The sequence below is a fragment of the Cricetulus griseus genome, chromosome 8, assembly GCF_003668045.3.
Source record: "Cricetulus griseus strain 17A/GY chromosome 8, alternate assembly CriGri-PICRH-1.0, whole genome shotgun sequence".
NCBI classification, from domain to species: Eukaryota; Metazoa; Chordata; class Mammalia; order Rodentia; family Cricetidae; genus Cricetulus; species Cricetulus griseus.
Window position 1 is genome coordinate 15,815,468 of NC_048601.1, and position 12,879 is coordinate 15,828,346.

The 12,879-nt window shown below is 37.9% G+C and overlaps 1 protein-coding gene across 1 annotated transcript; it reads left to right on the forward strand.

The window, feature by feature from the left end:
- The first annotated feature begins 11,485 nt into the window (after nucleotides 1–11,485).
- LOC100771519 (taste receptor type 2 member 104-like) lies at nucleotides 11,486–12,388 on the forward strand. The gene has a single exon (XM_027430008.1). The coding sequence runs from the start codon at nucleotides 11,486–11,488 to the stop codon at nucleotides 12,386–12,388; it is 903 nt and encodes a 300-aa protein (XP_027285809.1).
- The last annotated feature ends 491 nt before the right edge of the window (nucleotides 12,389–12,879 follow it).

Sequence of the window (12,879 nt, forward strand, 5' to 3'; positions counted from 1 at the left end):
ATCTTTTTTCATTTGAACGTTCTTACATTGTGTTTGGGGAGATGTTTTGGTTTCTTTTTCATTTTTATCTATTGTCCTGTCTGTCTGTCTGTCTGTCTGTCTGTCTGTCTCTCTCTCTCTCTCTCTCTCTCTCTCTCTCTCTCTCTCTCTCTCTCTCTCTGTGTGTGTGTGTGTGTGTGTGTGTGTGTGTGTGTGTGTGTGTGTGTGTGTGTGTGTGTTATAGGAGATGTAAGATAGGATAAATGTGTTGGTAGTATTTCTAACATGGACAAGCCACGGAGTTGGCTATCTCTTTTTACCTTGAGGTCGAGTCTCTCTTTTGTTGGTGTCACTTTGATGCTTCTGGCTAGCTGAGCTAAGAGCTTTCAGCCAGTTCACCCTTTTATACCTCCTTTCTCACGGTAGCAGTTCGGGGATTACAGATGCATGCCACTGCATCCAGTCTTTTAATAAGGGTTCCATGGATTGAACTCAGGTCACACAGCAATTACTTTTACCCACTGAACTATCTTGCCAGATCCTTCATACACGTTTTTCACTCTTGTATTTAGCTTTATTGAAATCTTCTGCAACTTTTCTGACTATATATCTTGGAACTTCACTCTGTGGTGGGATTTTAATACTATATGAAAATTTGATTTCTCAGCCAACTTCCTACTCTGCCAATTATTCCCATGCACTTGGCAGATGAAAATCATCAACCTGCAGACTTCTTCAGATAAACTTATACAGTTAGAATAAATGTCTGAGACAAGATTTCATTCTTATTAATCTGACTTCCCTAGAGCACTGATACCCTTTCCCCAGGAGGACTCACAGACAAAGGAACAGTTGTGGTCACTCTTGACATTTACTGCCTGGAACTGAAGAACAGAGAAAGGTTTCCTTTGTGTTCAGTTTTACAGTTACTGTTGTTTCATCTATTCCATCCCAAAGTGCTTGTTACCAGTGGATATTTGATGAGGCAAAAATATTTGCAAGAGTGGATGTGGCTCTGTAACAAATACCTAGAATTTCAGAGCCCACTGGTGGAAGAAGGGATGAGAGCAATGATGAAAGGAATCTTGATACTGTTCAACCCCAGGCATTTGAAATGAAGCAGTCACAGATCACGCAGAGCGGAGGAGAGATTCTGCTTGGGAACACATTCAGAGGAGCAGTGTCTGACCAAAGGGAAGAGTGGACCAAGTCCAGGACCTGTGTGAAATAAGCAATGCTCTGTTAAAGCTTGAAACAAATATGCACATATTCATACTCACGTTCAGAAGCCCATGGGTGTATTTGAAAGGTTGATTTCTCAGTAACCAATACTCAAACTTCAGTAACTATTTTTGAAGACCAACTTTGACAGATACTGAATGCATATCATCTAATGCCTATAGTCTAGTAGGAAGCAAGTACTACTTAGTGACAAACATTTGTATTTATATTTTGGAACAAAAACTTCTGGGAGATGAGATGACCTACAATGATATTAGGGAGAAGACGTGTCACTGGGGAGACAATGGCTTACACTGAAACTGAATAAGCTGGGGTGAGGTGGAAAATAGTGAAGGTGTTTCAAGATGGGAGAACAGTTGTGCTGGGAAACAGCAGAGAACAATGAAAGATCACAATGCAGTGTGACCCAGGCACACAGGGAAGACTTTAGATGACTTAAGAAAAATCCTAATAATAAGGAACTTGGTAAATTCATCTCAGAATTCATAAATTCTTCCTTCAAAGAGAAGTCAATATTATAATAGTGAATAAATATTTATTGTATTCAAATCTAAAAACAAATAACTAGAAGCTGTTTTTCTTTTTTTAAATCCTGTTCTGGTTCCAGAAACACTTTGTTCTAAAGTGCATACGTATTGCTAATGATACTGACATTTTTGATAAGTTTCTTAGTCAACAACACATACATTTTAGGGGCTGCTTGTTTTCTTTTTAGCTTTCGGGTCGTATGATCCTCTTGTGGTAACTGCTTGCATTAGCACTATGATGTTATATGTTGCCACATTTTTCTCTTAATTATCTGTCTACAAAAATGATTTGTGATATTTTTAATTTGTTTAAATTCAAATTTATTAATATTTTCCTCTATGAATTCTCGTACTTCTATTTTAACAGTATTAGAAGAGATTTACTGGTGGATTTTCCATTTATATCAATAGCTTCATCATTACTATAAAATAAGACAGCTTCCATTAGACAAAGATTAGAAACATAATTTTTAAAAAAGTTAATTACTGCCAAGTGTTGATGGCGCACGCCTTTAATCCCAGCACTAGGGAGGCAGAGGCAGGCGAATCTCTGTGAGTTCGAGGCCAGCCTGGTCTCCAGAGCGAGTACCAAGATAGGCTCCAAAGCTACACAGAGAAACCTTGTCTCGAAAAACCAAAAAATAAATAAATAAATAAATAAATAAATAAATAAATAAATAATAAAAAAGTTGATTACAAACATTTGCAATACTCAACTCTCTATGTTTAATGTTTCTGTGTATACCTTAAGATAGACACATGATAGGTAAGGTTGGATACATAGATGATCAGTGCTAGATATTGGAAACAGAAAATTGATACCTAGAATGTTTTTCTCATTTCATTCATGGAAAAGCAGGATAAATAAGTCCCTTATCTCTATATGAGTATAGATGATCTCGGCTGTCCATTTTAATCCTTTGTAAATTCCTGAAATTTCTATGCAGTAATATAAGTAAATCAAATCTGTGATATATGGGGAAACATGTATGGGTTTTTCTTAATGAGTAGAATAAAAACATTCCCAGTGTTTTCACCAGTAAGTCATCTGACTACTCAGTTTGCTTTCTGCATTGGCCTTTGATTCTGTTACCTTGGCTCTTACTTACTGTATGATTACACTTTGAACCTGGTTTCATTAGAACTTTATGTGTGGTAGGTCTTCAAGTTCATGTTCACAGTGTATTCTCCCAACTTTGCTTATAAAGGGAGGCTCTGAGTTCTTCCTTTCTTGACCTTCTTTAAAATTGAATTTCAAACCTCTTAGCTATTTCTAAAGCTTCCTTGCTGCATTTTGCATACTTTATGGCCCAAGGTTTTGAGGATCTTTTTAAAGAGTCATAAAAAGTTTCTGTTATGAAATATATACAACAAAACTTCTTATTTTAACCATTTTAAGGGTATAACTCCAGGGCACTGAATAAGTTCACAATTCTGTGGAAATATTTACTCTTTCTAGGTTATTATGTATATGGACATTCTGAGTTACTTATAAACTTGCCTTTATCATAGTAACATCATTTCTATGAATTCTTTAAAGCAAATTATTTTACAATGAAATTCAATAGTGTTCACTTTCTGAGCTCTGTAAATATTAGCTTTTTCCAGTTAAACCAATATTCTTTTGTAAAATTTGTACAAGGATTTTATGTCTTAATGACTGCTCAAGGTTATTTCACATTTCAATTAAACTGCATAAAATTTTATTTCTGTTCTAAGTTATCATTAAAATCTTTATGATAATTATAACTATAAAAAGTTAACCTACAGCCTTACAGAAACAAATATATTTAAATGTATATGATTATTAATATCGAGGAATATAATTGAGGATTCATTTTTAAAATGTCTTTTTAGAAGAGCAGTAGGATAGTATCTATGCTGGATGGAAAAGGAAATAAAAATAACTACAAAAATTTCTCAAATAAGGGCTGTTTCACTTATTTTGAAATATATTTGAAGCAGCAGGGATAACTTAGAGGATATGGACACTTGCCACCAAACCTGGCAACATGATTTCAATCCTAAGGGGCCACATGGTAGAAAAAAAGAACCAACTTCTTCAAGTTTTCCCTTGATCTCTACATACACACACCACCCCATTATGCATGCACATACACTCACACGCAACAAAAAAGTGATTACTAATTACAAATTACATATTTTAGATACCATCACAATTGGACTCATTGGATATACTTATGGATAACATGTTGTTTCTAGTTGTGTATGGTGTTGGTTCTTTGCATTTTGTTTCTTTGTGTTTCTCTTACTAAAAACCCTTTGAAAATGATGAAGACAACTTGACAAAGGTAACTGCATGAAAGTATATATCTGTGGTAGTCTCCCAAGATGACAGGATGTAGAATCATCTAAATGACAAAGCTCCAGGTGTGTCTGTGAGGTTGCTTCCAGGGAGTGTGAGTGGCAGCATCCTAGAATGCATAAAAAAGGAGAAAGTGAGTGGGAGTGAATGGGACCGCAGTATCCATTTCTCTCTCCTTCCTGACTGCGGATATATTGCAAGCAACTGCTTCATTCAGCCACCGCCAAGATTTCTCTTCACCTGCTAACCATAAGCCCAATAAATGTTCTTTCCCATAATCTGCTTCTCATTGATATCACATGGTTTTTAGTAACAGCTAGACAAATAATGAATGAAAAAAAAAACTGGTACCAGAAGGAGGGGCTGTTGCTATGGCAAACCTGACCATATCTTTTGTAAAACTTTGGGACTGGTTTGTGGGATGAATGTGGGAAAGCAGTGCTCTGAGCTACAGAAGCTATGGCCAGCTTAATACAACATTCTGATGATGGTTGCATTAAGAAAGACAATAGGAAGACAGAAAGACTGTTGTTAAGAATACAGAAAGGAACAAGAATTCCTTGGAACAGGGCTATAGGCCGCTCATGTAACATACAGGCCAAAGATCTGGCTGTTTTGTAGCCATGTCCAGAAAACATCAGTGAGGCAGAATTTGGAAATAATGGCTGACATTCTAATTTGAAAGAGGAAATTTTAAAATAGCAAAATACCCAGACTGTGACATCATTATTGTTTACTACTCTTAGATTTACAGTAAAGAAGGGCTGGAATATATTTTTTAAATGATGGACTTTTATAGTGGGAAATTACCAATATGGAGTCAGGTAGAAATATAAGGGTATTTAATAGGGAAAAGCCTTACTTACAGAGCGACCTAGCCAGCCAACGTGGCAGCAGTCTGTACGCAAGCCCAAAAGCGAAAACGCAGTCACCCTACGTCCCCTGACCACGCCCTTACAAGCTTGCGAGGGCGTGGTCAGGCACACCTGTAGCCAGCCCCTAAGTACAGCTTCCCCTACAGAGTTTGCTAAAGAAATTAGTATGAATTTAAAATTGCAGATGAAGCAAGTGTGGAGAAGGAACTGAAAACATTCACATGATTGGTTTCATCAAAGAGAAAGCACCTGTTTAGCACGATGACAGGAAAGGCACCTGAAGGCTATAGCCCATATATGAAAGGTCCATGCCATAACTACACAAGTTTATTTGATCCAGGAATGCCACCACAGCAGTTCCTTACTCTAAACTGACCCTGGGCAAGTGTAGTCCTGTGTAATTCAGTCTGTAAAACCCAATCTCAGATTCCAGAGGGATTATCTTCATCATATTAACTGAAGCTGGAAGACCTGCCCACTATGAGTGGCACCATTCCCTAGGCATCAGGCAAGGGACTGAGCATTAGGAACCATGCATGCATTCAAGGCTGTTTTTCTGACTGAGGTAATAATGTTACAAGCTGTTTGGGACTCCTGAGCCCTTTCTTTCACCCACTATGAAGGACTAGAACCATGAGCTAAAATAAATTCTTTCTCCCTTAAGCTGCTTTTGGCAAAGTAATTCATCACAGCACCAGAAAAGAAACTAAGACAATACCCAAGCAATTTGAGATCTTCAAATTAACAGGTGCCTTGAATGTAGAGTCATTATCACTCTATAAGTGAGAAGAAAGTCCCAATTGGGGTATGATTTCATGAAGTTAGATTCTTGCCACCTCTTATAACTTTTCTGTTCTGTATGAAAATACCTCTATTCTAATTTCATTTCCTATCCTGTCCAAAAGCAACATAGAGGAAGAAAGGGCTTACAATTCCAATTATATAGTACATGATAGAGTGAAATACAGAGGCAGGAAGTGAATCACAGCTATTCACAGCACATCCATAGTCAAGAGCAAAAAGGAAGTAAATGAATCCATGATGTCTGCTTCCCTTTACCAAGCTAGCTTTCTTAGCTCACACAGTTCAAGGTCCACCCCTTGGTGGACCTTGGCAACTACAATGATGGCAACTACAATGGCTAGGTCTTCCTATATAACTAACAGTTAAATTCATTTTCCCATAGACATGCCCACAGACCTAGACAATGCTTCATCAAAGCTCTCTTCTAAGGTAATTCTGTATTATGGCAAGTTGACATTTAACAATTGACCACCACAGCTTCTGCCCATCCTGCATGAATATCTGTTTTCTGTTAAAGATAAAAGTCCTCATCCTGTAGTTCATACTGTGGCCTATCTCTAGAAGAGAAGATCGATTGATTCTTTTTAAAGCTCTGTTCCAGTTTTTAAAACTTCATTTCGAGGAAATATACTGGTTTGATGAGTCTGCAGGCTCATCAAAATAAAAGAGACCCCTACCTAAATCATCCTTCCTAATTTTCAGTGCTAACACAAATGCACCAGCTGCAGGGGAGAGGAATTTTCAACTGAACAGCTGCACTCTAAGGACCATGTCCAGCTGTGTTTCCTCGAGAATAGGCAGTAATACATACATTTTGTCCTTCACTGTGAAAAACCAGATTATGAGAGAAGGTGGTGATTCACTCAACATTATCTACACTTTAGATCCCTAGTACACAAAAGTGGCAAGGTTAATTTTAGTTAATTTGCATTTTGCCACCACTCCCTAACTCATATTCCCCTCTAAAACCTCAGGTTAAAAAAATAAAGTTGTCTTCTTTCCATTGTATGTCTAGGCAGAGAGTAAAAGTGAAATAAATATGCTCAAGGGAGGGAAAACAGATCCCTGGGTGCATCTTTGAGTGAGAGAGGTGTGTGTATCCTTGAGGGAATTCAAAATCTCCTGTAGCACTAACCAATTATCAATCCCAAATCTGAACAGTAAGAGGCTCGATTTTTCTTACAAAACGAGCATCTTAAGCGCTATAGACATAGGGACTAAACTGACCATTAATAACTGAAGTAAATGCTCAGTTAAAGAGAAAGGGCAAATTGTAAATAGTCATGCAATATCAGTTATCTTTTCCACTTTAGAGCTAAATAATAGAACAGTATTCATACTGAAGGAAGTGCCATCCTCACCCTCACTGCTTTCTCTTTTTAACTTATATTTGGGCTAAACTACATTTCCCATGTTTGTTTCAAAAAATGGGAAGGGAAAGAGATAACGTCAGCATAGACTCCTAGGTCATCATCATCTATCTGCCCAGTGACATTTTGGGAGGAAGTTCCCTTCCTTGGGGAGTTCCTTCAGGGCCATTAACACTGTCTTTGGTTGTCATCAAGTTGTAGGTGTCTCTCTTTCCTTCAAGTGTCTCTGGATCAAAAGTCATCCCATCTAGTGCAGTTTGAATATATAGACACTGGAACTGGATTTTCTAACTGCCCCTAAATTGCGACACATGGACTGTACATTCATCTATCTGGGCTTTGAAAGTCTGGAAGACCATCTCAAATATTATCTAGTGAGTATTTGGAGTCAAAGACTGGAGACTTGAGTCTTCCGTGAGGAAATGTGATTCAACACTGAGGAAACTGTAAAGCAGATTGATAGAACTGCATTGAGGAGGGAAAATTCCTGTTGCCTAAGGTGATTTAAGCTTCAAAGAGAGTAGTATCTAGGACAATATTTACAACATGTGTCTTTAGTGGATGGGTAGAGTACTTTTAATATTTACATTGATAAAGAATATAAAAATGTGAAGTTTTAAATGTTTGTTACTGAAATGCCCAGAGGGGAGGAGTATAGCAGAAAGATAGTGACAGAGGGCAGCTAACTTCTTTCCTGGTCCATTCCAGTCCCCTTGAAATCTCTTTGATACCTCCAAATTATATGATTTTTTGTTTGTTTTTTTTTTTTTTTTTTTTTTTTTGTGTGTGTGTGTGTGTGTGTATGTGTGTGTGTGTGGTGGAGCTTTCCTTGACCCTGGTGAGCTTAACCCAGAGATCTAAGGTAGCTGAATGATCATGGTCATCAAACCATCCCCGAATCATTGACTTCTGGATTCTTTGTCTCACACCAAGAATAAGAAAATATGGTCAAAGATTGAACAGAACAAGTCATATTTATTAGCGTTATTCTTGAGTGGGAGAGGTTGCCCCAAAAGAAAGATACTACCTTGCTGTCCTACCCAGTGGCCTCCTACAAGGCATAAGCAAGGCACTAAGGAACTGGGTAAAGTCATCTTTATTGGGTTGTGATGGAGGAAGTACTTCTGTATATGTTTATCTTATTGATTGTTGAATTAAATACTGTTTGGCCAATGGCAAGCAAGGACTAGGAGTCAAAGAGGATTCTGGGAAATGTAGTAGAGAAATGATGATCCAGACAGGAAATGACATGGCAAGGAGACTCATATCTAAGCGAGGAAGCAGGAAGTGTCCCTCTTTTCCCTCCGCTCCTGCTCCAGTAGCATGATGTGATCCACAGCAAGGAGGGACGCCAATAAGGCGTCCGTTAAGATAAGTCATATAACATATATAGATTTATGATAATTAAGACTGAGCTAACAGATGAGAAGTCCTAGTCATTGGCCAAACAGCTTTGAACCTAATACAAGTTTCTATGTATTCATTTGGGCCTAACTCGGACAGGCTGCTGGCGTAAAGCGCACACATGGCGGTGGGGCTCAGGCAGCATTTGGCTAAAAGATTTATCATAACAGAATGGTGTCAGAAATGGGATGACTCCATGCCCCAAGGTTCCCAAAAAAAGAGGTAAACATTCCGCCACAGCTTGCCCTGTCGGGCCACTAAGCGGCATGCGAGCAACTTCCATTACTCGAGCCGTCCCGGCGCTTCTGGGATTTAGACTCGACACTCCCAAGATGATAAAGACAGAACCAGATAAAAAAAAAAAAAAAACTTCTAAAGATTTACACTACATTTAAAAATATATATGGGCTTGTGAGAGAAAAGGTAACAGGAGAAAATAGAGTAGCCGGTTATGGTGGCCAATGCCAGTAGGATTTACTAAAGGAAGCAGAGGCAGGCAGATTTCCAGAGAAACCCTGTCTCGAAAAAAAGAAACAAAAGAAAGTAAAAATAAAGTAATAAAAAAACCACAAGAGATTAAAAAAAAATACACAGAGAATCTGGATATTAAATGCCATACTGCTGTCTTTAAATTGTTTGATTGTCAAGGAAAGATTTACCACTGCTAAAATACATTTGATTATAAATGCTGCTAAATTAATCTAACTTCTACATTTTAAAAATGCTTTGACTTCAAAATTTAAGTTTAAAGACAGGCTACTTAGAAATAAAGGTTTTACTTGTATTTCCACAAAAAATAAAAAGCTATGTATTCCTTCCAGACTAATATGGTTTGATCAAGCAAGACCCCCTAAAGCTGAGATGATACAGCCTTACAGACTACAAAAACAAGGACTTGGTCAGATTTCTATGTTTTATCATGATCCCTATGGTAAATGAACATCGTCCCCAATCAGCAGAAAGCAGTTTAGAAAGAACGATGCCCATATTCCCAAATATTGTTTATAAATGTTTGTTTTCATTTAAATGGGATTAGTTATAAATGATAATGAACACAGTAAATCTCTTTTTAAAGAAAGAAAGGAAGAATAGGATATAGAAATGAATACTTTAAATTGGTAAAGATTTTCATTTATTGATACAACTTTAAGGTCAATTTTGTGATATGTATATCTCTCCTCTTGTGTAGGTATCGTGTTTATACAGATCTTTACCTATAATAGTCAGAACTTATAATTAGGTTAGTTAGGTTTTCTATATTTACAGAGATGTATTTGAGATGGTTAGGTATTCTTCAAACCTTTCAAAGACCTACAGAAATATGCCATTTAAATGTCATAGGGCTTTTCTTGGCAATGAGACACAACTGCTCCTGGCACACCAATTATGTCAGAAAGGAGGAAGGGCATCGAAGAAACTCGTTATGGAGTTTGCTTTCAACATGGCAAGATTAGCCATTTGGGCAAGAAACTGCTCTTGCCTGGACTGTTTGTTGCTGTATTAACTGGACATACAGGACCCACAAGAAAGTGACTGCTGAACTTACAAAACAAGACAGTACTGAAGGGTTCCTGTTAAAATGGAGAAGTATGCTAGACACCATGGCCTATAGGCTAAAGATGGATGCCCCAACGTTAAAGAGGAACTTTGGATGACTGTCCAGCTAGCAAGAAGTCTCTGTCAATTCTAGAGTTTATATATTATCCTTCTATGGTCTTTGATAGAGTTGAAGATAGATAGTTACGGTTATAGTTTTCCTCAGTTATTATAAAAGATAAGTTATCCTTTTAGACAGAAAAGAGGAGATAATGGGGGAAGTACTTCTATGTATGTTTATCTTATTGATTGTTAAATAAAATACTGTTTGGCAATGAGACAGCAAGTAGACGGGACTAGGAGTCAAAGAGGATTCTGGGAAATGTAGTAGAGAAGTGTGATCCAAGCAGGAAGTGACATAGCAAGGAGACTCATATTTAAGCGAAGGAGAAACAGGAAGCGTCCCTCTTTCCTGTTCGCCTCCTCCAGCAAAACAATATGATCTACCGACAAGGAGGGGCGCCAATAAGGTGTCCGATAAAATAAGTCTTATAAAATATATAGATTTATGATAGTTAAGACTGAGCCAACAGATGAGAAGTCCTAGTCATTGGCCAAGCAGCATTAAACCTAATACAAGTTTCTGTGTATTCATTTGGGCCTAACTCGGGCAGGCAGCTGGCGTAAAGCACACACGTGGCCATGGGGCTCAGGCAGCTTATGGTGGAAAGATTTATCGTAACAGGGTTGATCATTCTTTGAATATATTCTTTGAGAGTCAAATCCGTGTGCACGCCACACTTCCTTTACAAACCTCCTCAGTCAAACTGGAGAGGTGATCATGCATTGCTCTTCCAGTAGAGGATGTGGTCACTTTTGTTCAATCTCTTGGTCAAACTGTGCTGCTCATTTAGTAGGCTATTTAAATACCCTTTCTTGTTCACCTTTGAAGGTACATCTCCTAATTTACAGTAGACCCTCCTTTATATCAGACAGAGGGCTATCTCCTGTCTCATTTTCATACTTAAAAGATGTGATACAATGTTGTGTTTTGTGTGTTATTTTTACATACAAATATAAATGACACCCTCATTTTATAATTCAGCTTACTAAATGCAAAATAGTCTCAGTAGGACAAGTAAAATCCATGAAACAGAAGCTTCAATTTGCATATTAACAAATTGCAAGAAGATAATTAGTCTGCACACATTCTGTAGACTAGTTAAATCTTACAGAAGCACAGGAGTGAACACAATAATAATAGTTCTCATTTTTTCATCACACATTCATGAATAACTCTGGAGTCTTTATTTAATGAGAGAGGATAAAAATCACTTCTACAATCAAGTAGACCCTACTTGCAACAATTCTACAGCAGCTGACCCATACCGGGTACAGGAGAAGTCTTGAAAATTGGCAGAGATGCTGAGTGCAGCAGAAGGCATCCTCCTTTTTGTTGCCACTACTGAGGCTGTGCTGGGAGTCTTAGGGAACGCATTCATCGCACTTGTAAACTGTGCAGACTGGATCAAAAACAAGAAGCTCTCTAAGATTGGCTTCATTCTCATGGGCTTGGCGATTTCCAGGATCTTTACCATATGGATAATAACATTCGATGCATATGCAAAGGTTTTCTGTCAGGATATGCTTATATCTATTGATCTAAGTGAAGGCATCAGTTACATATGGGTGATTATTAACCACCTGAATGTCTGGTTTGCCACCAGCCTCAGTGTCTTCTATTTCCTGAAGATAGCAAATTTTTCTCACTACATTTTTCTCTGGTTGAAGAGGAGAGCTGATAACGTTTTTGTCTTTCTATTAGGGTGCTTGATTATAACATGGCTAGCTTCTTTCCCACAAACTACAAAGGTGGTTAAAGATGTTAAAATGCATCATTTTAACAACACACCCTGGCTGCTCCACCTGGAGAAAAGTGACTTACTTATAAACTATGTTTTATCCAATATGGGAGTCATTTGCCTCTTTGTGGTGGCACTAACTGCATGTTTCCTGCTAATCGTGTCCCTTTGGAGACACAACAAGCATATGCAATCACATGTCTCAGGATTCAGAGACCTCAACACAGAAGCTCATGTGAAAGCTATGAAAGTTTTGATTTCATTTGTCATCCTCTTTATCTTACATTTTGCAGGTATTTTCTTAGAAACATTATACTTGTTTCTCAAAGACAAGAAACTTGTATTTATTCTTGGTTTTACAGTGTCATCCATGTATCCCTGCTGTCATTCATTTATCCTAATTCTAACAAGCAGTCAGATGAAGCAAACCTCAATGAGGGTACTGAAAGGGTTAAAGTGCTAAGACTTAACAGAGAAATGGATGGCCTGGCACAATTCTGCAAGGGCATCCATGAAGCCCTTTTCCATCTTAACTATGCTCTCACACTGCCTTTTCATTGAATTTTTTGAATCTTTGAAACCTTTGACAACTGTTGTGAGTTTTGTAGTGAGAAAAAATATCTAAGACAAGACTTCCCAGTGTGATTCATCTGACTTCCTGAAGCATTAACACCCATTCTCTGGAAGAACCAAGGTGGAAGGGGTGGGTGACAGGGGCAGGGAATAGGCAGAAATGTATGATGAACCTTGACACTTAGAACATGGCACTGAGGAGCCAAAGAAGTGCTTTGGTGTGTATGCAGTGTTAGTTCTTACATGGTTACTTTTACTGTCCCAATTTAAGAATGGAAGTTCTAGTTACAGTAGATGGTTGGTTCAGTAGCATTGGCCATGAGAGTGGACACAGGTCTTTGGAAAATAGCTGAAGAAACAAGGCTGCCTGAGGAAGAAGAG

What these genes read in the sequence shown, in the direction of transcription:
- LOC100771519 (XM_027430008.1), top strand. Translation starts at nt 11,486, where the DNA reads ATGCTGAGTGCAGCAGAAGGCATCCTCCTTTTTGTTGCCACTACTGAG.